General features: G+C 44.8%; 2 protein-coding genes across 3 annotated transcripts in view; one reads left to right on the plus strand and one right to left on the minus strand.

The window, feature by feature from the left end:
- The window catches only part of SH3RF3 (SH3 domain containing ring finger 3), a 361,536-nt gene that overhangs the window by 60,715 nt on the left and 274,480 nt on the right, over window positions 1–26,341 (plus strand). The gene's annotated exons all lie outside the window — the stretch shown is intronic.
- LOC117033287 (60S ribosomal protein L32-like) lies at window positions 12,557–12,964 on the minus strand. The gene has a single exon (XM_033125363.1). The coding sequence runs from the start codon at window positions 12,962–12,964 to the stop codon at window positions 12,557–12,559; it is 408 nt and encodes a 135-aa protein (XP_032981254.1).

A 26,341-nucleotide genomic window follows, 5' to 3' on the forward strand; every position in this document is an offset into this window, starting at 1 on the left:
CTCACCTTTGGGTTTAAGGTCTTTGAGGGTACGGTCCGTGTTTACATCCTGGACCTTTCACATCATGGCCTTCATTATATGTATGTAATTTCATGTGTAAAATTGATCTGTTCACAGATTTCTTAGCTCATCCCACAAAGCTTCTGAGGCGGCTGGCCCCTGAAGCAGAGTTCCATGCTGTTCAGAGGGTGTAGTCACAGTGATGAAATGTCTAAGCATTGGTGGAAAAGCTGCCTAAATGCTGCTCGGTGGATCTCTTCATGTCCTTTATGTGGAAAGTAATGTGCTCCTAGGAGAGTATGTCCTATGTTCCCAAGCAGCCAGTATCCTACCAATTCATCTAATGCTTTTGAAATCAATACCGGTACATGGAGTCAAACAAAAAAACCCGTTGGTTGAGAAGCAAATGTTTTAATGAAAGCCATAGCCAAAGAAAACAGGAGACACAAGTGATGACTGGAGTGCACTTTTGGATTTGCCTTGAGGCCTGGCTGGGTTTGTGATGAGGAGGCTTGGAACAGGTACACAGACAGTCTCTGGGAGGTGACCTCGGCCTATCAGCTTTTGATCAGTCAGAGAAGGTGGTCACTTCCTCCCCTCACTCACACTCATGGGGCAGAATAAATGGACACATTCACAGCTGGCAGACAAAACTGGGAGGAAGAAATCCCACACCCCTTATCCCTGACTATTCAAGGTCAGCCCGAGCCCTCCTGTGGACCCCAAGGTGAGGACACAGCCCCGGCCCGGTCCTGACAGCCGCAAGGCTGCTGGAGCAGCCAAGCCCTTTGTGGCCCCAAGACACTCAGGCATAGGCTGGTGAAGGCAGTTCCTGAACCCCTTTCAAAGAGAGGTTGATAATGAAATTCTCTGGTGATTGTGTTTCAGCTGCTTTAGGGACTTTGCACCATCTAAGGTTTCCTGATGTGAAGCTGTGATTGGATGAATTTCATTTGTGCTTTTTAGTGTTGTTTTCTCTTTGTGTCCCTGGTGTTGTGCCCCTTCTCACGTGTCTGGATAGCTGGTGAATGATTAGCACAGCTTGCTACTCCCTCATCCCCCTCTTCTGACTCTTCCTTCCTCCCTTTCTTAAAGTTAGCAGTGATAGTGCTTAGAAAATGGAGAATTCTGGCTTCAGAGCCTAAATGGTGGAGCATGGGACCTGACCCTGTCACCCTGGGTTCTGGGCAAACCAACCAGCAAACAGCCTTGGGTGAACATGCTTCCCCCCGGCCTCAATTTCCCCATCTGTAAAAAGCCACATGACAGCACCTGCCTCTGGGGCTGCTGACAGCCCTGTTGAAATGCACAGGCTCTTAGACTCTTACACACATTTCAGCGAAGGGGCAGGAGAGCCCCATTCCTGGGGACGAGCCAAACTTTCTAAGTCTTTATTGCAGAATTCATAGAAATAACAGCTGCTTGGCTCATCAGCACATTTCCGAGTCTTGATAGTAATATTTTCGAGTGTAGGTTACATGGAAGAAATGAGAACAGGATTTTACCATGGTGCGTAATGGGAGTCCCATCTTGTCCTAACTGGTGCCTCTGGAGGCATAGGCTCCAGTGGCCGTTGTGCAGTGATTACAAGGGAAGGGGCTCTCTGGGTGGCAGGGGTTTCTCTAGTCAGGAACATGGCATTGGGCTCTGCCCACAGCCAGCCTGCATCCCACTCCTGATTTGCTCTTGCTCCTTGACAGATGTCAAGGAGCACGTTGACCCCACGGGAATGCAAGAAGGGGGAGGTGAAGAGAGATGTGCGAGCCTCTTCAGAGAGCTGAGGGCCAGCATCTGGAAGGAGCAGATGTAGCACTGTAATGAAGAGGTTGGAAGTGGCTTCCTTGGTAGGTGCCACAGACCTTGGTGCAGACGCAGAAGCCCTTCTAGGCATTTGAACTGTCCTGTTGTGAAATGGCTGGCCTCGCTCCAGGGTGTTCCTCATGTCTGCATACATGTAGCATGGCCAGGCCATCATTGTATCATTACTGGAGTCTCGTTCTTCAAGTCATTTCCATTTCAAAAGTCTGTGTCCCTCCTTACCTCCTGAATAGAGTTGCTCCAGTCCCATGGCCTGCATGTGGGGCCTCTGTGACTGCCTCCTGTGCATCAGCTTTGCATAACCCATTCCTTGTCACTTTGGTACAAGCAACATAATTACTCAGTGTGTGCTCTTGGGAACCCCCAGACTTTCCCAACCCTTGGCCTAGAAGTTCCCTCTGCTAAAGTTAACACATCCACCTTCTGCCTAGCCTGGAAGAACCAGTGTAAGTGTAAGTGCTACATCTTCCATGAAACCTTTCCTGGGCCTGTTTTTCTATATATACATCCTTGAACCTCTGTGCATGTGTAACTTCCCCCATCATATCTTGTTCCTTTTATAGACTAAATATCTTGAGGGTGGGGGGCTGATGTGTGCAGTACAGGGCCTCCAAAGCCACCCAGCAGAGTGCCTGCATCGTACACAAATGCATAAATATTGACATGTAGGAAGAGGTTCTGAATGTCAAATTCGAATATTCTACATTTGTGAAAATGTCAGAAGGTCTTTTGCAAAAGGCCTGACTTTCCACCTCCCATGAACTTTTGTGATGAACATTTTTCAAACAAGAAGATAAAAGAAAAATCCATACCAGAAGGATCCAAGATGGCAGAGTGATAAACGCTGTGCTAGCGTCCTCCCATGACCACATTAAAATTACAGCTAAATTATAGAACAGTCAACCTGGAGAACCATCTGAAGTTCAGCTGAACAGAACTCCTATAACTAAGGATATAAGGAAGAAGCCATGTTGAGACTGATAAGAGAGGTAGAGACACGAAATGGGCTGGCTCCACACCGGTGTGTGGGGGTTGAGAATCCAGAGAAATATCTTGGCTGCAGATGTACCCCCTGAGGAGTGAGAGGTCCCAGCCCCACACTGGGATCCCCATCCTGCAGTTCAGGAGCTGGGAAGAGGAGCCCCTGCAACATCTGGCTGTAAAAATCAGTGGGGATTCTGTCCATTAGGGTGAGATAGAAGGTGGCTGGAAACCCAGATGTACTCTTAAAGGGCCCATGCACAGACTCACTTGCTCACAGGCACTCACCGGGCTCTGATGGAGGGTTGGCAACTCAGGAGTAGTCAGAGACATAGAGGGAGAAACTGACTTGTGTGGCTGCAGGGAGAGTACTGGAGGGACAGTCGCCATTTTCCCTGTGTAGAATCTTCCTGTACAGCTAGTAGGTGGATGCCATCTTTCCTGTGTTGAGCCCCATCAACAGCCAAATCTGAATCTGCATTGGCCTAGTGAGCTCTGCTTGATCTACCCTGCTGACTTCCTAGGACTCTGGCCTATCCAACTCATGCAACACTGGAGGCACATTCTTGGCTAGCAGCCAGCCCTGCCTGTGTTGCACTCTTTCTTGGAAAAACTCTCGGGTTTGTGGGCCACAGGTGGGTGGAAGTTGGCCTCATTGTGCTCTGAGACTTTTGCTGAGTAGCTTCAGGCTCAGCACTGGTGCCAAACCAGAATCTACATTAACCTGGTGAATACCACTGGTCCCACCCTGGTGACTCCTTGAGACCCTGCCTCACCCAACTCACTTACTATGTGAGGCTCTTTCAGTGGCTGAGCCTTATATGAGCCAACAGGCAACAGCAGTCCTCAGGGTGCTTTGGACTTTTTGCAGAGCTACCCTAGGCCCGGTACTGGTGGCAGCCATCCTCAGATCGCAGAGTGGCTTCTCCCACAAGCCTCCAGGTCCAGCACCAACTGTGGATTGCTTTGTAGTTCCTACCAGATAGTCCCTGGCTGGTCACAGGCAGTTACTGACTTGGGCCTGTCCCAGAAGACCCTCCAGGAGACCCCAGAAACAACATACCTGGAGGTTGGCTTCAGATCAGAGGAGAGCACCACCCAATTAGCCCCACAAGCAGCATACTCAAAGGGTGGACTTAGCAGGCACCAGAGCCTGCTGGGGCAAATCCTGCTCAATAGGGTAAGCCCCCTGGCACAGCAGCCCGTAAGCTGTAGACATGGCCAAACCCCACAGCCAGGGGGCCTGAGGGTCAATCCCACCCACTGATGTGCCAATAGCAATCAAGGGTCAACTGTAATAGGAGAGCACACACAACCCACACAAGGGATACACCCAGAGTACCCTGGACAAGTGACCAGGGAGACTATGCCATTGGGCCCCACAGAACACCTGCTACATCAGGCCACCCGGTCAAGACTGGGACATGTAGTATAGCTACCTAATACAAAGAAACAAACACAGAGAGGCAGCCAAAATGAGGAAACAAAAAAATATGTCTCAAATAGTAGAACAGGAGAAAAGTCCTGAAAAAGAACTAAACAAAATGGAAGCAAGCAACCCACCAGATAGAGAGTTGAAAACAGTGCTTAATGAACTTTGGGAAGAATAGATGAACTCAGTGAGAACTTGAACAAAGAGATAACATAAAAAAGGACATAGAAAACATAAAAAGAACCAGTGAGAAAGGAAGAAAACAATAACTGAAATGAAGAATACACTAGAAGGAATCACCATCAGAGGAGATGAAGCAGAGAATCCAATCAGTATTTCGAAGACAAGATAACAGAAAACACCCACTCAGAACAGGAAAAGGAAAAAATAATTTTAAAAAGTGAGGATAGTTTAAGAGACTTCTGGGACAATATCAAGTGTAACAACATTTGCAACATAGGAATACCAGAAGGAAAACAGAGAAAGCAAGGGATTGAAAAGATATTTGAAGAAATAATGACTGAAAACTTTCCTAACCTGGCAAAGGAAATAGACATGCAAGTCCAGGAAGTGAAGAGAGTCCCAAACAAAGATGAATCCAAACAGGCAAACACCAAGGCACATTATAATTTAAATGGCATGGGTTAAAGACAAAAAGAGAATCCTAAATATAGCAAGAGAAAAGCAACTAGTTACTTATAAGGGAGCTCCCATAAGACTGTCAGCTGATTTCTCAACAGAAATTTTGCAGGTCAGAAGGGAGTGGTACGAAATATTCAAAGTGGTGAAAAGCAAGGACCTACAACCAAGACTACTCTACACAGCTAAGCTATCATTTAATATTGAAGGAGAGATAAATAATTTCCCAGACAAGAAAAAGCTGAAGGAGTTCATCACCACCAAGGTAGTATTGCAAGAAACATTAAAGGGACTTTTTTAAGAAGAAGGGAGGAAAAAAAGAACATAGATGTGAGTAATAAAATGGCAATAGCTATGTACCTATCAATAATCACTTTAAATGTAAATGGATCAAATGCTCCAATCAAAGACATGGATAGCTGAATAGATAACAAAATAAGACCCATACATATGCTGCCTACAAGAGACCCACTTCAAATTGAAAGACACACAGAGACTGAAAGTAAAGGGATGGAAAAAGATATTGCATGCGAATGAAAAAAACAAAAAAAAAAACAAAAAACAAAACAAAACTGTGGTAACAATACTTATACCAGACAAAATAGAGTTTAAAACAAAGGCTATGACATGAGACAAAGAGGGACATCACATAATGATAAAGGGATCAATCCAACAAGAGGATATAACCCTTGTAAATTTTTGTGCACCCAACATAGAAGCATGTAAATATATAAAGCAAATATTGATGGACATGAAGAGAGAGTTCTACAGTATGGTCATAGTAGTGACTTTAGTACCCCATTGACATCAATGGACAGATCTTCCAGACGGAAAATCAATAAGGAAACAGCAAACTTAAGTGGCACACTAGACCAGATGGGTTTAACTAATATTTTTAGAGCATTTCACCCCAAAGCAGCAGAATATACATTCTTTTCAAGGGCATATGGAACATTTTTCCAAGATAGACCACATGTGAGGCCACAAAACAAGTATGAGTAAATTTAAGAAGATTGAAATCATATCAAGTGTCTTCTCTGACCACAATAGTATGAAACTAGAAATGAATTAAAAGAAAAAAACTGAAAAACACACAAACACATGGAGGCTAAATAACATACTACTAAATAATGAATGAGTCAATAATGAGATCAAGGAAGAAATCAAAAGATAGCTTGAGAAAAAAGGAAAATGAAAACAGTGACTGAAAATCTATGGGACACAACAAAAACAGACATAAGAGGGAAATTCATAGCAATACAAGCCTACGTCAAGAAACAAAAATCTCAAACAATCTAACTGTACACTTAAAGAAACTAGAAAAAGAGTAGCAAACAAAGCCCAAGTGAGTAGAAGGAAGAAAATAATAAAGATCAGAGTGGAAATAAATGAAATAGGTTCTAAGAAAATAATATAAAAGATCAATGAAAACAAAATAAAAATCATATAGTCATCAATAGATGCAGAAAAGGCATTTGACAAAATCCAGCATTCATTTATGGTAAAAACTCTCAGCAAAGTGGGAATAGAGGGAACATACCTCAACATAATAAAGATCATCTATGACAAATCCACAGCTACCATCATACTCATTCTCCTTATTATCAGGAATAAAACAAGGATGCCCACTTTCACCACTTTTATTCAATACAGTATTGGAAGTCCTAACCACAGCAGTCAAACATGAAAAAGAAATAAAAGGCATCCAAATTGAAAAGGAAGAAGTAAAACTGTCATTATTTGCAGACATGATATTATATAGAGAGAACCCCAAGGATTCCATCAAAAACTATTAGAACTGATAAATGAATTCAGTAAAGTAACAGGACACAGAATTAATATTCAGAAATCAGTTGCATTTTTATACACCAGTAATGAACTGTCAGAAAGAGAAATTAAGAAAGCAGTTCCATTTAAAAAGATTGATAAGATATCAATCTTTGATAGGATAAAAAAAGATATCTAGGAATAAATTTAACCAATGAGGTAAAAGATCTGTCTGTACTTGGAAAGCAATAAGACGATGAAGAAAGAAATTGAAGAAGATACAAATAAATGGAAGCATATACCTTGCTCATGGATAGGAAGAATTAACATTGTTAAAATATCCATACTAACTAAAACAATTTATAGATTCAATCCCTACCACACAATACCAATGGCACTTTTCACAGAAGTAGAACAAATAATCTTAAAATTTATGTGGAACCACAAAGGACCCCGAATATCCAGAGCAATCTTGAGAAAGAACAAAATTGGAAGTATCACAGTACCTGATATCAAATTATACTACAAGGCTATAGTAATCAAAACAGCATGGTACTGGCATAAAAACAGACACATAGATCAATGGAATAGAATAGAGAGCCCAGAATAAACCCACACCTATATGGTCAATTAATCTATGACAAAGGAGGCAAGAATATACAGTGGGGTAAAGACAATCTATTCAATAAATGGTGCTGGGAAAATTGGACAGATAACATGCAACAAAATGAAAGTGGATCACCTTCTCACACATTGTGTAAGAATAAATTCAAAATGAAGTAAAGGCCTAAATTTAAGGCCCCAAACCATAAAGTTCCTAGACGAAAACATAGGCAGTAAACTCTCTGAAGTTGCTCTTAGTAATACTTTTTCTGATATATCTTCTTGGGCAAAGGAAACAAAAGAAAAAAGAAAGCAACAAATGGGACAACATCAAAGTAAAAAGTTTTTGCATAGCAAAGGAAACCACCAATAAAACGAAAAGACAGCCTTCTGAATGGGGGAAGATATTTGCCGAGGATACATCTAATAAGGGATAATATCCAAAATTTATAAAGAACTGATACAATTCAACACCAAAAATATAAATAATCCAATTAAAAATGGGCAAAGGATCCGAATGGTCGTTTCTCCAAAGAGCTCATACATACAGATGATCAATAGACATACAAAACGATGCTCAATGCCACTAACCATCAGAGAAATGCAGATCAAAACCCCAATGAGATACCACCTCACCCCAGTCATAATGACTATTATCAAAAAGTCAACAAACAAGTGCTGGTGAGGACGTGGAGAAAAGGGAACCCTCGTGCTCTATTAATGGGATTGCAAATTGGTGCAGTCACTGAGGAAAATAGTTTGGAGTTTCCTCAAAAAGTTAAAAATAGAACTACCTTATGACCCAGCAATTCCACTTCTGGGTATTTATTTGAAGAATCCAAACACTAATTCGAAAAGATATATTCACCCCTGTGTTTTTTGCAGTACTATGTACAATAGCTAAGATATGGAAGCAACCAAAGTGCCCATCAATAGATAATAAAGAAGAGGTGGTACATAAACACAATGGAATATTACTCGGCCATAAAAAAGAATGAAATCTGAACCACTTGTGACAACATGGATGGATCTACTAGAGGGTATTATGCTAAGAGAAGTCAGACTGAGAAAGACAAATACCATTTGATCTCACTTATATATGTGGAATCTAAAGAACAAAATAAACTAACAAAATAGAAACAGACTCATAGATACAGAGAACAAAATGATGGTTGCCAGAAGGGCGGGAGTTGGGGAGTTGGGTGGAAAAGGTGAAGGGATTCAGTAGTTCAAATTGGTAGTTACAAAATAGTCACAGAAATGTAAAGTACATCAAAGAGAATATAATAAATAATGTTGGAACAACTCTGTATACCGTGTTTCCCCGAAAATAAGACTTAGCTGGACAATCAGCTCTAATGCGTCTTTTGGAGCAAAAATTAATATAAGACCCGGAATTGTATTATATTATACCCGGTATTATATTATATTACATTACATTACATTATATTTATTATACTGTGTACCCGGTCTTATAGTAAAATAAGACCGGGTCTTATATTAATTTTTGCTCCAAAAGATGCTCACTGGCCCACGTGGGAATTGAACCGGTGACCTGGGTGTTATGAGCACTGTGCTCTAAACAACTGCGCTCTAACCAACTGAGCCAACTGGCTGCCCCAGGATGTGCATGTTTTAGAGCATGTGTTGAACAGCATTCCTGGCTTGCACCCTCTAGATGCCAGTGACACCACCTGCCTCCATGGTGACAACCAGACTCTTCTGCAGACATTGCCAAGTGCCCACTGATGGGCAAAATGTTCCTGTTTGAGGACCACTGTTCTAGAACAGTCTCCCCAACTTTGTTTTCCAGGGCATTGACCTTTTGAGTACACTAGGCCAGTTGTTTTGTAAAATGTTCCACATTCTGGATTTGTCAGGTCATCTTTTGGTGGTGTCATTTAACTTGTTTCTTGATTCTTCGTATTTTTGTAAACTGGAAGTGGGGGCCAAACTAAAGGCTGTATTATATAACTTTTAAAATAGAGCAACTTATAAGACTATGCTTACAACAAAAATAACTTTTGGGGTTGGAGAAGGGCACGTTTCTCACACGCGGGAGAGCGCAGCCCCTGCTAGATGCTTGGAGTAGCTGGTGGCAGCATCAGCTCTCTTCAGGCTCTGAGATGATATTGTTTTGTGCAGGACGCCTTGCTCTCTGGACGGGTGGGGTCTGCCCTTTTTTGTGTTGCCTCCTAGGTAGTTCACCAAAGGCAGGGGAAATGTGTGTGTGTGTGTGTGTGTGTGTGTGACACTCTTGGACCTCGAGCTGAAGTAGTCTCCTCGCTCCTTGCTGTTTTTCCATCAAAACCAACTATAGGGTTATGTTTTGTTTACTTCAAAGAAAAAATAGATATGTGTTTCTTTTAGCTTCATAATACTGAGATTATTATGTTTACTTTGTAGAAACTGTTTGACTGTTAAGTGGTAGTTGGGACCCTGGGGTTGCTCTTTAGTTGCTCTACTGTGGCTCTTCAGGTATTTTATGAACTGGAAGTGTGTGAATGGGAGGGCAAGGTGGCCCTTCCCTGCCTGGAGATCCTGCTCCGTATCACATGTTATTTCAAGGACTCGGCAGGGTCATGCAGTAGAGGACTTGTGAAAAGAAGGCCCAAGAAGTTATGAAAGTCTCGGATGCATTGTCCCAGGGCCAATGATCAAAGTTAATCGAGATAATTCTTAACACCTTTTCTGCCCAGTTCTGGGCCATCAGCTTGCGTTAGGGTTAGTAAGTCTGTTTCATGACTGAAATCCACCTTGACACACGTATATTTAGCTGAGCTGTTGCAGGAGGTGAGAGTTGTCCATGAGCCTCTTGGGCAGCTGAGGCAGCACCTGTCCTGGATCATTTTGAGGAAAGTGTGTGGGGGCTCTATGTGCTGGGAGGAGGCTGGGTGTAGTTACAGAGGGTGATAAGGGCATGAGGGCAGTGGTGATAGGACGAGGGTATGCCATATTTTATAATTATGCCCTCATCGAGTGTGAGCAGGTCTGCTTACAACAGTTAATTTTTAAGAACTACATTATTTCTGGATAATTCTGGTGTATGGTAATCATTCGAGTAAGCTGTGGATCAGATTAAGTAAAGAATTTGTCTCTAATTTATGCCAATTTAAAGATGTCTTCTGTGTTCTCTTTGTCTCTGAGGGAGGGGAGGCAGGTTGCTATGGAGACGACATAAGAAAAAGTGACAGGCAAGAAAGCTTAGCAGTTTTGATTTTGAAAATATTTGTGATGCAGGCAATTGTATATGTAATAATGTTATGCAGCAGAGCCATCTGCCTTTGCAAAGATGCGTGCCACGGAATATTACAGTAAAACAGGGTTTCTATAAGGAGCAAAATGCTATTTGTGTGTTATTAGGATATTGAAATTGTGAACAATAAAGATACAATGGAGTCCCAAAATTTCTAGGGGTGCAGCTGCTGTATAATGTAGCGTGTCACCTATAGAATTTGAGAAGGTATTTTTACTGGGAAATAAAACATTTGTATCGTAAGACCTACCCAAGACTAACCTGAGTGTAATTTTCTAGGTAGCCCAAATCAGCTTTACTCTGGTTAATAACAGATTTTAATCTGTTTAAATGGCACTGTTTTCTTTCTGCCTTAAAAACTTATTTTATTAAGCTATATTTCATAGTTTGGGGACCAATTTAACAAGTTGACATATGGCTGTTTCCCTCTATCCTAATTTTCCTAGACATTTCAGTTTAGTTTTGCTCTAATTTGGAATTCTTTCCCCCCCTCATATACAGTTAATAATATCCGCCCCCTCCCAGCCTTACCCCTGGTTTTAGAAATTTGATGGGATTTAAGAGAAAAAGAAACTTTAGAAGGGGACTCGTTAAATTGAACAATTCAGCAAACATTTCTTGAGTCTATGTTTGGCACTGTGCTGGCTATTCAGTCTTTATGGAGCTTGTACTCTTACGTTTAAGGTCTGCTGAGACATGCTATGACTGTTGTATGGTTCCTCAGTGACCCTCAAGCAGAGCAGAATTTTCAGTTCACACCTTTTTTAAAAGTAATTTTTGATTTTTCAATTAGAGTTGACATACAATATTACATAAATTTTAGCTGTCCATCATAGTGATTAGACATTTATGTAACTTATAAAGTGATCACCCCAGTAAATCTAGTACCCATCTGACACCCTACATAGTTATTACAATATTATTGACTATATTCCCTATGCTGTACTTTACATCTCGAGGACTATTTTGTAACTACCAATTTTTACTTCTTAATCATATCCCATTTTTCACCCATCCCTACCCCTTCCCATCTGGCAACCATTAAAAGATTCTCTGTATCTATGAGTTTGTTTATCTTTTGTTTTTTCCTTTGCTTGTCAGATTCCACATATAAGTGAAATCATATGATATTTGTCTTTCTCTGTTTGACTTATTTCACTTAGCATAATACCCTCTAGGTCCATTCCTATTGTTGCAGATGGCAAGATTTCATTCTTTTTTAGGCCGAGTATTATTATGTCGTACATATGTACCACTTCTTTATCTATTCATCTGTAGATGGACACTTAGGTTGCTTCCATATTTTGGCTATTGTAAATAATGCTGCAATGAACATATGGATGCATATGTCTTTTCAAATTGTTGTTTTGGGTTTCTTTGGATAAATACCTTGAAGTGGAATTACTAGGTCCTTCTTTGTCTCTTGTTATAGCCTTTGTTTTTTGTTTTAAAGTTTATTTTGTCTGGTGTAAGTATTGCAACCCCAGCTTTTCTTTTTCTTTTTTTTTTTGGTTTCCACTTTCACAAAATATCTTTTTCCATCTCTTTACTTTCAGTCTGTGTGTGTGTTTTGATCTGAAGCAAGTCTCTTGCAGGCAGCATATGTCTTGGTCTTGTTTCTTATTCAACCTCTCTATGTCTTTTGATTGGAGCATTTAATCCATTCACATTTAAAGTAATTGTTGATAGATATGTACTTATTGCCATTTTATTATTTTTATTTTTGATCTTGTTTTTCTTCTTCTTCTTAAAGATGTCCCTTTGACATTCCTTGTACTACTGGTTTGGTGGTGATGAACTCCTTCAGCTTTTTCTTGTCTGGGAAGCTCTTTTATATGTCCTTCGATTCTAAATGACAGCCTTGCTGGGTAGAGTAGGCGTGGTTGGTGGTTGTAGGTCCTTGCTTTTCATCACTTTGAATATTTCCTGCCATTTCCTTCTGGCCTGCAAAGTTTCTGTTGAGAACTTAGCTGACAGTCTTATGTGAGCTCCCTAACTGCTTTTTTTTTTTTTTAAAGAATTTTATGGTTTTATTAAAACATAATTTGCACACAAGCTGTCTATTCATTTTCTTCACTGTGCAGCCAGGCATTGGGATTGGTGACTCTGAGGGCCAGCTGGGCTGCTCTTTCCACAATGGCTTTGTGTTTCTTTGAGGAGACGTTGTGAGCAATCTCAGCACAGTAAGATTTGTTGCACATCAGCAGCACTTCAAGCTCTTTGACATTGTGGACCAGGAACTTCCGAAAGCCCCTGGGCAACATGTGCTTTGTTTTCTTGTTACTCCGATAACCAATGTTGGACCTCAAGATCTGTCCCTTGAATCTTCTGCGCTCCCTGTTGTCAATGCCTCTGGGTTTCCGCCAGTTACGCTTAATTTTGACATATCGGTCTGACTGGTGCCAGATAAACTTCTTGGTCCTCTTTTTGACGATCTTGGGCTTCACGAGTGGTCTGAGGACAGCCATGATACCTGTTGTTGGGATAATGTAGAATATTTGGAATTCTTTCTGAGCTTCTAAGACCTGGTGGGGGAGCAATCACTTCCCCCTAACTGCTTTTCTAACTGCTTAACTAACTGCTATGCTCTTGCTGCTTTTAAGATTCTCTTTGTTTTTAACCTTTGGCATTTTAATTATGATGTGTCTTGGTGTGGGTCTCTTTGGGATTTTCATATTTCCTATCTCTTTGTTGAAGTACTCACTGAGATGATCTTTTCTTTCCCTAAGTTCATTGAGCATCCTTATAACCAATGAACTCTGCATCTGATAGATTGTTTGTTTCCATTTTGTTTAGCTCTTTTTCTGGAGTTTTGTTTTGTTCTTTCATTTGGGACATATTTTTTGGTCTCCTCATTTTGGCTACCTCCCTGTGTTTGTTTCTATTTATTAGGTAGGGCTTCTATGTCTCCTGGTTTTGGTAGAGTGGCCTGATGTAGTGGCACATTCTCCTGGGTTACCTGAGTAGGGTGCTCCAGGTGTGCCCCTTGTGTAGATTGTGTGTGATCTCCTGTTGTAGTTGAACCTTGATTGCTGTTGGCACATCAGTGAGAAGGATTGACCCTCAGGCTGATTGGTTGTGAGGACTGGCCATAACTACAGTGGGGGAGCTGTTGTGCAGGGGCTGACCCTCTAGAGCAGGATTTCTTCAGCAGGTCTCTGGTGCCTGAAATTCTGCCCTTTGGATGTGTCATTTGTGGAGGTAGTTGGGTGGTACTCTGGTGTGGTCTGAAGCTGGGCCCAGGGTGTGTTGGTTCTGGGGCCTCTTGGGAGGTGCTCAGGTGCAAAACAAGGTCAGCTGCTGCCTGTGCCCTACCTGGAGCCACTTGGTATAAGTTATAAAGTGATCTGCAGATGGCTGCCAGTTGTGCTGGGCTTGGATGTGCCTGGGAGAGGCTAAGCTGTGAACTGAGGCTGGCTGCTGCTAGTGCCAGCCTTGGGGCAGCTTAACAAGAGGTACAGGGCACACCGAGACTAGATGCCATGTGCTTGGGGTTTGTGAACCTTTGAGAGATTGTAGGAAAGTCTACAACATGAATCAAGACAGGTTCTTTGTATGGAAAAGCTACTGGAAGCGGCCTAGGTTGGTTTTCAAGTTGGGTGGGGCAAGGTCTCAGGAATCACCAGGATGGGGAAAACAGTGTGAGCTAGATTGATGGAGATGGAGGTATGGCAGCTGCCTTTGCCTGCAGGCTGGGTCACGGGGAGGGCTCAACAATGGAAAAATGGCTTCTGCCAGCAGTGCTGTTTGGGAGAAAGCTGCCCCTCCAGCCCACACCCCGAAGTCAGACAATTTAATTCCTCTCTGTATGTCCTTGGCGCCTTTGAAGTTGCTTCCCTAGCACTGGAGCTCAAAGTGAGTGCGTCCATCAGTGAGTAAGGATGTTGGCCCTTTAAGAAGAATGCCTGGGTCTCCAGCCACCCTCCAGCTCACTCAGCCACAACCTCCGCTAGTTTTCACAACCAGAAGTTGTGGGAACTTCTCTCCCTGGCACTGGAACTCTGGGCTGGGAAGCTTGGTTGGGGCTGGTACCCCCCCTACACTGTGAAGTGGGAAACTCGACAGCCAAGATATCCCTCTTGATTTTTAACTGCAACACGTGGGTGTGTGAACAGCTCGTACCACATCTCTGCCCCTCTTACCAGTCTGAATGTGGCTGCTTCTGTATGTGCTTAGTTATAGGACTTCTGTTCAGCTAGACTTTAGGTGTTTCTCCATGATTGTTGTTCTGTAGTTTAGTTGTAATTCTGATGTGGTCATGGATGGAGGCGCCACAGCATTTACTCTGCCATCTTGACTGGAACTCTCAATTTACATCTTAATATGGTAGATTTGAGATGGATATGAATTCATGAACAGTGCTGCCATTTAGAGGTGGGGTATATTTTCTTCTCCTGAACCTGGACTCTACTGCTGCTTTGACCAATAGATAACAGCAGAAATGACTTTGTGCCTTTTTGTGCGCCCAGGCCTTTAGAGATCAGTCGCTTGTAATTCCTGTCTCTTCGGATACTTGTTCTTGGAATCCAGCTATTCTGTCAGGAAGCCCAAGCAGCTCTGTGGAAAGGCCCATGTGGAGAGGAGCTTACTGTCCCAGCCGATAGTCTCAGTACTCTCCAATAGCCAGTATCACCTTGCCTGCCATATGAGTGAGCTTCTTGACCCACCCAGCTGTTCTCCTGTGGAGTGGAGATGTACTGGTCTTACCAAGCCCTGTTCAAATTAGGTATTTGTAAGCAAAACTGGCTCTTGTTGTTTTAAGCCACCAAATTTTGGCTTGTTTGTTCTGCAGCTATGGATAAGCAGAACACTTACTTTTTTTGTCTACCCTCTATACTGCTGCTCTGGAAATAGCCCTGTCATAGGGACTGAGATAAAGGGACACCGGCCTAGGAAATACATTTTCTGGACAGGTGTCTCAAGGATGAGATGCACTAGCTTTCCAGGGAAAGGCTAATTATCAGGATTATTAAAGGCTAATTATCTCTTATCAGGAACTTTTGCTTTACTGACCTGCTAGTAAAGATCCTTAAAGAGGGACAGTGTAGGTGGATGGTGAAGTTCTGAGGCTCTAGGTCACCTGTCAGAGGTGCCCCCAGGGAGGCCCAGCATTGACGGGGATGTACCCAGAGTGGACAGAGTTGACCCTCATCACACCAGCCTTTCATGGCAGTGAGTGCCACACACCAAATCCACACATGTTACCCATCTTTTCCTCGATGCTCCAAGTTGGACACAGCCAGCATTCTCAGTGTGTGAGTCTTGGGTTCTATGTTTACTCAGTCCCGGCTCTGCCCTCACGGACCATCCTCAGGATAAACACATCAGGCCTTCGGTGGGTAATGCATACAAATGGTGTGAAGAGGACACAGCAGTTTTGTTTTTCTCCCTCTGCACTGTGGTCTGTCTGGCATTGTAATTGTGTAGCTGAGGCCTGATGGTCTGATATCCTGTGGAATCATAACCTATTTCTGGGCTGTAAGAAACCGAAAGGTTATCACTTCAGAAGTTCCCTCATGCCAGGTCATGAGGTGCAAGTGACTTCAGCAACCATGACCAAGTTTTCTTGGCTTTGGTGGTGTGCTGACAAATGTTTAACAGTAGGTTCCCTGGCAAAAAAAAGCCCTGGCTGATAACAAATGCCAATTTTGGGGGTGTAAATACTCCCACCATGGCTGATTCCAAGCTGCCGACGTGATGTCATGAATTGGGAAGAAATGCACACGCAGCTCTCCTGAGATGGCAGCCCTCGCCTGGGACAACATGAGGGGAATTAGAACAATGTGAAGTACAGGTGTGCATAGTTTCTGTGTTACATGTGTTAGCCAAGGAAAGGCACCGACTGTCACAGGGAAGATTTTCTTCCCTTTTGAGCTTTCTATCCATTCCCTTTTTTTGGGGGTGGGTGGGGCGGGTGGTAAAAGAGCTTTTCTTTTATGAGTAAAAGAGCTTTTCTTTTAAGAGCAGATGGTTTGTTTAACTCTTGTGCTTACTTGGTAGAATGACAGATCGGACATGCCAATGTTTACAGATTTTTAAAAGTTACTATTTTTATTGTGTTAAAATATATGTAATATTAAATGTACCATTTTAGTCATTTTTTAAGTGTACAATTCAGTGGCATTAGCATTCTCAATGTTGTGCATCACCATTATCCATTTCCAGAACTTTTTAATCACCAAAAACTGAAACCCTGCCCCCGATCAGCATTACTCCCCATTTCCTTCTTCACCCAGCCCCTCAGAACCTCTATTTAACGTCTACTTTACTGTCTCTCTGAATTTGACTACTCACGTAAGTGGAATCAAACATGTTGTAGCGTGTGTCTGAATTTCCTTCATCTTTAAGGCTGAATGATATTCCATTGTACGTCAATACCACATTTTGCGTATTCATCCATTGATGGACAGTTGGGTTGTTCCCACATTTTGGCTACTGTGGATAATGCTGCTGTGAACACTGGTATACAAGTACCTTTTTGAGTTCCTGCCTTCACTTTTTTGAGTATATACCTAGAAGTAGTATTTCAAGATTTTTAATGAAACTAGTCCCTTACGTCCAAAGTGGGGAACTGCTGGTCGACCGGTCTTGTCTAAGTTCTTCATTTTGTTTATGGGAATGGAGCCTAGGAGGCCAAAGCTGTTTTGAAAGTTGCCCCGCTAATGAATGGCATGCTGAGTACGGGAGCGTGAGTCTGTTTGGGTCAGGGTTGGCTGAAGTAACTGAACAATTGGAACAGGACATTTGAGGCTTCACGGAGCTCAGTACAAGTGGCCTGAGCAGGCGGGTAGCAGGCTTTTCCTGACACATGCAGGCATGCGCAGGAGGAGACTTATGGGCCATGTCCCAGCTCAGGATAGGACCTGGGCAGGGCCTGGCCAAAGTGGGGAGGTGTGACCTGGTGGGCTTCTTCCTGGTGGGGTCATGGGGAGAAAGTTGGGTTTCTTGTAGTAGTTCTCTTGGTTCAGGCAGGGAGAAATGCTGTGGAGCTTTTGACTGCTCCTCTGGCAAGAGTCCCTGTTTTTAAAGCATGAATCACTGCAAAACATAACGTTTTATATTTAAAACTCAATTTACAAACCCTAGATATATATATTTTTTTTAATTGAAAAAGGAAAAAAACCCGCCACTTCTGCGTGGTGCATTACTGACTGCTGCTGTGCCCAATCAGGGGCGTCCTTCAGGGCCCAGATAGATCGGCAGGGAGAGGTGTAAGCACTCTCATTTTAACTCTGTCTTCCCTGTCAGGGCTTGGGGATTGCTAATGGCTCTGAGTTGATTTGTCCTGCTTGAGTCTTCCGTAAAGAACACATCTACTTTGGTTACTACATCCATTTATGCATATCTGTGGGGCCTCTGGCAAAAACCTTACTTGCAGAATTAAGTGCAGTTAAAGGGGCGATGAGCCCTACCTGTGGCAAAGCTGGTGGGGAATGGCTCAGTGGCAGGGGTGAAAAGCAAGGAGGCAGCCATGATAATGGCAGTACAGGAAGTGGGGTGGGGGGTCCTGCCATCACAGCGGGCATTGGTACCAGCCTGGGTTTTGTTTAACGTCTTTATAAATGATGCTGGAAGCAACAGTAAACAGTGGTTTAATGAAATTAACAGATGATGCTAAATTGGGAGGTGTTATAAACAGCAGCAAAGATAGAGTGAAGCCCTGGAGAGGTTAGAAATATGGAGAGGAAATAGCATGGGCCCTTTTCTTCAGAACACAGGAAGGCACACTGGAGTGCAGGGGAGAAACTGGCCCACACAGGTGTTTCTTAGGAGAGCCAAGGGCCATCACGGATGAAGGTGAGTTGAGCTTAGAACACCACAACCTTCTGTACCTTTTTGTTACCTCTTGCTCACAACTTGAGCATGACTCCCTTGGATTCAGGAAATAATTCGGTGAGCACTTGCTTTGGAGCACCTGAGCTGGCATCAGAATTCTAGAGAGGTTACAGCTTCACAGGCACATGAGATGATCCGTATTTGGTGACTAGGTTGATTGGCTTGATGAAGGCTGAGAGTCACGCCCCTGAGTGGGGTTTTTGTTTGTCCTCTAGCTGACTTGTCAGGGTCCCAGGCTATTAGTACCTCACCTGGAATTTTCTTTTCCTTCTCCTTTACTCCCCACCTCCCTCCACCTCGTGAAATAAGGCTCCCCAGACAATTCTGATGAAGGAAAAATGATTTACTATGTGGGGGGGAGGGCAGTTTTCAGTTAGATTCTGATATGGGTGCCTGAAAGGAGGGTGCTGCTTTGGCTGGTTATAGCTGATTATAAATCCTCACTTGGGCAGCATTTTATTTAGGACTCTGACAAAGAAAACAATACAAAAATCTCAAAACGAATCCATTCCCATCATTGTGGCAGCTTTTGTGAGGCTGAATTACAGCACTAAGGAAGGCCTGGCTTCACTGGCTTCACCATCTGCTTCCCTGGCTGGTTGGAGAAATGAGACTCAGCTGAGGGGCCTGTATGACCAAACTAGTGTGCTGGCCTGGACACTGGAAGAACAAAGGTGGACCAGACACAATCTCTGACTTCAGTGAGCTTTTGTCTGGTGGTGAAGAAAGACGATTGGAATGTAATGTGATAAATGAGAAGGTGGACATCTGCTAGGCTTCCTGGAGGAGGCCCTGCCCTGAGAGGAAATCAGGTAGGAGTGGTGTTCAGAGCAGGCAGAGGATACCGCCTGGGAGAAGGCTCAGAGTGTTCTAGTAACACAGTCCAGTAGACTTGTCATTTGGATGCTCTTGGCTGCAAGTAACAACCCAACTGAAAGTGGTTTAAATCACAGGAAACTCATGTTCTCATTTGGCAAGAACCCTGGGAGTAGGCGGTCTCAGGGTTGGATATAGGCTCAGAGATGGCATCAAGGATGCAGGCTCGTCCTTCCACACACAGTGTGTCCTTCACAGTAGACTACTGATGCAGCCCAGGCATCGTGTCCTTCAGTGGCAATGTCTGATGATCGGAAGGAAGAATTGGGGCTGCTGGAGCCTCTCCCCTTTCATTAGGGAAGAAAATCTTCCCACAGTGGCCAGCACATCTTCCCTTGTATGTCACTGGTGAGAACATGGCCGTAGGATTTTCAAGGGAGTCTGGGAAAGGGAGTATCTGGCATTTTCATCCTCTGTCATGGGCACTAGGGTACTCAAAGCAAGGAAGAAACAGGCAGGGGAGGGAATGGGTAGACGCCAACTGTATCTGCCCCAAGCAGGTACCTTTGAACCATGCCAGGACTGCAAACTGTGGGTCTGGACGGACAAGTTGCCGTCAGGTCAATGGGGACCTCATCCACCATATTATGGAGCCTGGCTTTATGTTCTTTGCGTGGGAAATCATGGGCTAGTTTTAACTAGGAACAGGACATGATTACCATGGTTACAGTGTGATAGATGGCTTGAAGGGGGCACGGTTGGAGACCATGTATGGATTAGGAAGCTATTTTAGTAATCCAGGTGGGAGAGGATGAAGGCCTGTGTGTGGGTAGTAATGGAATGCTAAAGAGGGTGGCTGGAGTGACTCCTCTAGGAGGCTGGAAGCCAGTCCCTCAGGCAAGGTTTAATGATTAGGTTGAATGTGGGAAACAGGGGCGGGAGAAAGTCTGAGATGAGCACCATGTTTGTGGCTTGAGTAAATGAAATGGAGAACAGGAAGGTGATCAAGTTTGGAGAAAGGAGGAAACTGTGTTTTCGGTGAATTGTCTTCATGTGCAAGTTTGTGCCTGGGCTGCATTTAAGTACATCATGTCAGCAGCCTGTTGGACTTCAAAGGTTAAGACATAAGTTAGAAACTGCTCTTGACACGGGGTTCATAGTGAAAACCACAGGAGGAGACAAGGTCACCTAACAGAGTGATGGAGGAACTAGGCAGAGGGACCTGTGTGAGGCTCCCAGGAGCACCTGCTGTGCTGGCTGGAGGAGGAGTCCAGGGCCAGCCCAGGGACGAGGAGAGAGAAGGCTGGGGAGGGCAGGCCAGTGCCATGAGGGCCGAGGAATGGAGGCCTCGAGAAAGGAGTGAGTCCCAGGACCAGGTGCTGCAGGGGGAACAGTTAGACAGGACTGGCATTCTGTTGACATGAAACCAAAGGATAGGAGTCCTTTTTGAAGAAAGAAGTCTGACTGTTGACTTCTTCTGGAAGAATGCATCAGCCTGACATTCTTGCTGACACTGTGATTGCTTCTGTGAACTGGACAGTCAGAAAGCTGGGGTCTAGTTGCAGCTCTGTTACTAATTAGCTGTGTGACCTTGAGCCAGTCACTTTACCACCTCTGCTTACTTCCTCATCTGCCAAGGGAAGGACCTCTGCGCACTTCAGAGGGCTGAGTTCAGAGGGCTACCGGGGGAAGAGCGAGCAGCGAGGCTTTGGGAAGTAGATGGGCCAGGAAGGGAGACACACAGACTCACGGGCAGAAGTCCTCTCAGCCAGAGCCGTGGGGCCTGGCACCAAGGTCCTGGGGCCCTGCTCTAGCCACGGGGGGCTGAAGCTTGGTAAGAACCTGCAGGTCACGCCCGGTCACACATCTTAGTGACAGAGTAAAATATCAAATAATCTGGGAAAACAGCTTTTGTACGTCTGAATCTTGTAATGCTATTCTTAAAAAAAAAAAAAAAAAAAAAAAGCGCAGTATTAAAATTTAAGCTGAGATCGGTAGGTTCCATGTGCGTCATAATTTACCCCGGTCAACAGCCCATGTCTTTCTCCTCCCCTCCCCCGCCCCCTCTCTGTCAGAGCTTGTCTTCCTTTTGTAATAAAGAAGTCTGTGCTTAGCCCCTCCTGGCGCCGGCCCTCTTGCTAATGTCAGGCACAGAGCTGATGGGAGGGGAGAGGTGGCTTGGGTCATGGAGAAAAAGGGAGAACGAGTCTTCATTATACAATTGTTTTCAAGGTTAAAATCAGGACGGTCAATTTAACAAGGGGCAAGGGAGGTTGCTCTATCCAGAAGAAATGTTTTGATAAAGAGCAGTGAACATAGATGATCTGTAAAATATGCAGTTTAGCCAACCTCTCCGTAAAGCTTTGGAAGAGGAGCAGGAGGAAAACGAGCCCCGATTTAAACTGTTGGCTGTTGAGTTCTGTGTGCGGCTCCGTGGGGAGAGCCTCCTGCCCTGCTCACTTGTTCTTTGCCTCTGGTGGGCGCTCTGCTGGTCAGGCTCGTTCTGGCTGATTTGTGGGTCCCAGAGACCGGCTCTTATCTGTGATGCTGGTTGTTGGGGTGCTGCGTCCGGAATCACACCATGAGCCTCACCCGGCTTACTGCCTTAATCTCACAGGAGACACAGTACACGCTTGCGTCTAAGGATGGAGTGGCAAGCTAGAATTTACCCCATGTGCCGACTGAACTACTTTGTACCATTTCCTTCCTCTGACATGGGAGCAGGATGTTAGGAATCCTGAGGAACGTGCAGTGTGGGATCCACTCAGAGATGCGAATGTGTGCTTGGCTCCTACCTTGCCAAGGCCACAGGAGGTCATGTGGGCGTCCTTGCTGGTGACTGAGTGCCGAGTGCCGATTTCCCAGGCTGGTTAACTTCCATGCACCACAGTTCACGACCATGCAGTCATGGGGGAGATGGGGGGATAGAGAGAGATGCCAACGGGTTAAACCCAGGAGCCTAGCACAGCAGCCTCCAGGACCCAAGCCCAGAGGGCATTCCAGGGGGTGGGCTGGGGCTGCTGTGTGGGTCAGAAGAGCCAGCAGTTGGGGGAAGAACTGGCTGCAGCGTGGTGCGGGGAAGGAGGAAGGGGGCGGCACGAGATGGAATCCAGCAGGCACTGTGGCACCTGCTGGTGTTTGCATCTGGCCTCCAAAAGAGGACCCACTGCTCCTTCACTGCGTCCTTTCAGATCCCTGACAAATTCCTACATGGCCGATTCTAGCCCTGAAACATATAGAAAGGGGAGTCTAGGAATCCAGCTTAAGGAGCCCAACCGGGCACAGACCTCATCATCTTAGTGAATTTGATGCTCAAAGCATCCCTCTGTGTTAAAATGGTAAGATCTGCTTTGCAGAGGAGGAACTTGAGTCTCAGGGAGAGTAAATCACCTGAGGACAGACAACCTTGGCAGGATCTCCTATTCTTTCCTCCTATGTTGTTGTGATACAGAAAGTCAGAGCAGAAATGACTCCTAAAGCCTGAGGGGGGCGCCAGGTGTGCCACACTGGAGCTGTTTGACGATAAGGGTGCTGGGGCTGGGTGTGCACACTTGCTGGGACAGTCCCCCTCCTGTCAGGTGTCCCCATTGTCCTCACCTGTGGCAGAGGTGGGTCAGAAGTGTGGATCACACACTTACTTGATTGTCTGTTAGAACTTGATTTAAATTGGTGTGAAAATTTATTTTTCAATTATGGTAAAATACATATAACATAAATTTTACCATTTTAACAATTTTTAAGTGCACAGTTCAGTGGCATTAAGTACATTCACATTATTGTGCAACCATCACCACCATCCATCTCCAGAACTTTTTCATCTTGAGAAACTGAAACTCTTTTCCAGTTACACACGCACTCCCCACCCGCCTCCTCCAGAGCCTGGCACCACCATCCTGCTTTCTGTCTCCATGAATTTGGGTTCTCTAGGGACCCAGTATAAGTGGAATCATACAGTATTTGTCCTTTGTGACTGGCTTATTTCGCTTAGCATAATAACCTCAAGGTTCATCCATGTTGTAGCTTGAGTCAGAATGCCCTTCCTTTTTAAGGCTGGATAATATTCCACTGTATTATCCACTGTATTATCCACTGTAGGTACAGGCCACAGTTTGTTTATCCATTTATCTGTTGATGGGTTGCTTTTGCAAAAATATTTTTGTAGACTGTCTTCTGAGAGTCATAACTCAGTACAATATTTTTTTTTATTTAAATTTATTGGGGTGACAATTGTTATTAAAATTACATAGATTTCAGGTGTGCAATTCTATATCACATTATCTATAAATTACATTGTGTGTTCACCACCCAGAGTCAGTTCTCCTTCCATCACCGTATATTTGATCCCCCTCACCCTTATCTCCCACCCCCAACCCCTTTACCCTCTGGTAACCGCTAAATTACGATCCCCAGATTAATTTTCAAACCCCGTGGCCATCCTGTGGTCACCGACTGCCCTTCAATCCCTTCACCCGCCCCCCCCCCCTCGCCCATCTAGCAACCCTCAGTTTTTCCTCTTTGTCTCCAACACTGTTTCTGGTTAGTTCATTCACTTATTCTTTTCGTTAGATTCCGCAAATAAGTGAGATCATATGGTCTTTCATTGAAGCTTTTGAGTTTGTTTTATTGTTTTTAGCATGCAGAGTGTCCTTGGAGAACCTGGGTGATCCTATCTGTAGATACATAGTTGGGGCTGCAGTTACGTGTCATGAGTGGGAAGACAGCTCAAGCTCCCATGTGAACATCTCTTAATTTGCTCTTCTGAGATCACTGCCTTGTTCTCCAGGCCTGGCTGCAGGGGAGTCGTCCTTGGGCTCGACTCTTGTCTGTTCAGCCAGTTCCATCCTCCAGCCAGGATTGAGAAACACGCCCACCCCTCGTCTTACTCATAAGAGGAAGTCTGCTTGGTCTTCCCCAAACCTTGAGTATCTTTAGAATGTCCAGCCTCAGGGCAGATTTATCTCTACTATGACCTACCCCAGCATGCATGTTTGAAAGACTAAACCAGTCCAGCAACACGGGAAGAAAATGTCCGAGATGGGAAAGAAAGGGAGCAACACTAGGAGAAAGCTAGTTACCATCAAGGAGTCGATATTTCAAGGCCTTTTGGGGGAGCAGGGCTGGTAGTTAACAACAAATAACTATAGCATACCAATAAACAGATTATTCTCCTTACCGTGTTTAATTAACGCCAGCCTGGCCACAATGGTAAGTCAGGTTGGGCCCATTTATCGGCACCAGTCGTGGAGGGCCTGAGTTTCACAGGCTTATAACCCCCTGAGCCTACTGTGTACCGTCTGCAGCTCTGGGCCGTGGATTGGATCCTTCATCTCTGGGTAACGGGGTCATGTCCCACCAGGGCCACTTATGTCATTCCTGATGGTTCGGGATACAAATGGCAGCCCCTGACTTTAGGAGGAAAGCCTTCATTTTTGGAAAAAAGCCAGCAGTGGCATTCGGCTGGCCAGGAAGCACCGAGGTGTGCTTGTGTAGCAATCCATACGGGAAATATGCCTCTTCCTTCCCAGTTCCTTTGAAGTCAGAGTTCTAGACTTTCCTTAAATGGCTCTGAGTCCCAGGAGACTGCAAGGGAGTCTCAGAATACCTCCTTGATTAGGGCATATGGTTCCTGTTATCAGTAAACACATTCAGCCCCTCATTGGGCACCCCCAGGTATTGTGAGGAATGAGGGCACGATGCCTCGGTCATCCCATGGGAACCCCGACAGGTGCACCCTTCAGCAAACGGGCCACAAACGCTCCTGGACTTGGGCTGCCTTCTGGTAGAGCCAGGACTCCAAACTTTCTCCTCAAGCTCATCCCAGGCTACTTTGGTGCCTCTCACTGTACCCCAAGCCACCAGAAGTTTCTAAAAAGTTCTATCTGTGAGCCGGAGGCCTTTGAAGAGAGCTGAAAAACAATGGGCTGAGCACAAAGAATCCTTTTCCACATCTTAAAATGGGGCAATGGGAGTAGAAGGCAGGCTGCTCAGGCCCACGCTCCTCTTCCCCCGCCCCACACCCACCCGTCATCCCTACACATACTTTTCTTCCCGTTCCGTGCTTGTCCTGATGAGGGAGAGATGTCACTGTCCTGTGTTGTGTCTTCCTTTGCACAGGCTTGGCTCCTGGCCCTCCTGGCCGTGTCTGCAGATTCTTGCCCAGCCAGTGCGCCTTCACGCCCATCCAGCCTTTGTCACTGCCCTGAAGCACAGTTACTGAGGGCACACGGGAGCCCACTGCAGATAGGCGTCCTGCCTGTCACATGGGTGATTAGTGTGAGCAGAGGGTGGGCGAGGGCCGAGTTGTGCTGGGGTCGGAGCCCTGGGACATTTGCCCCTGGGACCTGCTTTCCCTTTGGCCGGTTCTGAGTTTCTCACAGGTATGGCTCACACAGGCTGAGCTCTTGCACACACGATTGTTTGAGAGCTTCCTTCTGTGGCTCAATTGTGTATGGCTTACCTATTTTCCAACTTTGAAGCTTCTCCCAGCAGGGGACAATAGAGTAGAAAAAGAAATGCAGGAAGCTCAGTTCCCATTGAAAGTGGGAGCCTCAGGGTGACATTCAGCACGTACATTGATTGGATCTGCCTGAGCTCAGCACACACGGTTAGTACAGAGGAGGCCCAATGACTCCAGAAGGATCTGTTGTCCACATGGTTCCAGTGAGGGGTGGCCATTACTCTGGGCTGGGGGCTGCTCCCTACTCGCGGCTCTCAGTGGCCTGGCATGGCGGGATCTGCCTGGAGGCCTGCCAGGGCAGCTCAGCCTGGAACACACGTCAGGCCCTTTTCCTTGAGGGTTTCTGCTTTTGGTCCTGTCACCTGCCTTCCCTTGGGCCTGTGGACTTTCCAGAGAATGAGGTGTGACTTGAGGGTGGGATGTGGCGACCATGACCATGGGAGTTGAGCTAGAGGTTTTTGGAAACTGGATGGAGACAGAAAATTGTTTTAATCTCCTTTTCTGCCCTAAAAAAATAAAAAATGCCTGCCTGGACTTACCAGCTTTCTGAGACATGTGACAAAACCTAGTTTTAATCAGGGATCATTCATATGACATGGCACAAAAAAAGGACATTTCTGTATTTTAAATTCCTTGGCTCTCCGGCTCTCATTTTTGTGGCTTAAAGGAAGGTATGGATTTCTTCTACTTCATCAGAAGTTGTGTTTCTTTTGATTTGAAATAGGAGCTTCTGAGT

The sequence above is a fragment of the Rhinolophus ferrumequinum genome, chromosome 13 (assembly GCF_004115265.2).
Source record: "Rhinolophus ferrumequinum isolate MPI-CBG mRhiFer1 chromosome 13, mRhiFer1_v1.p, whole genome shotgun sequence".
Classification (NCBI taxonomy): Eukaryota; Metazoa; Chordata; class Mammalia; order Chiroptera; family Rhinolophidae; genus Rhinolophus; species Rhinolophus ferrumequinum.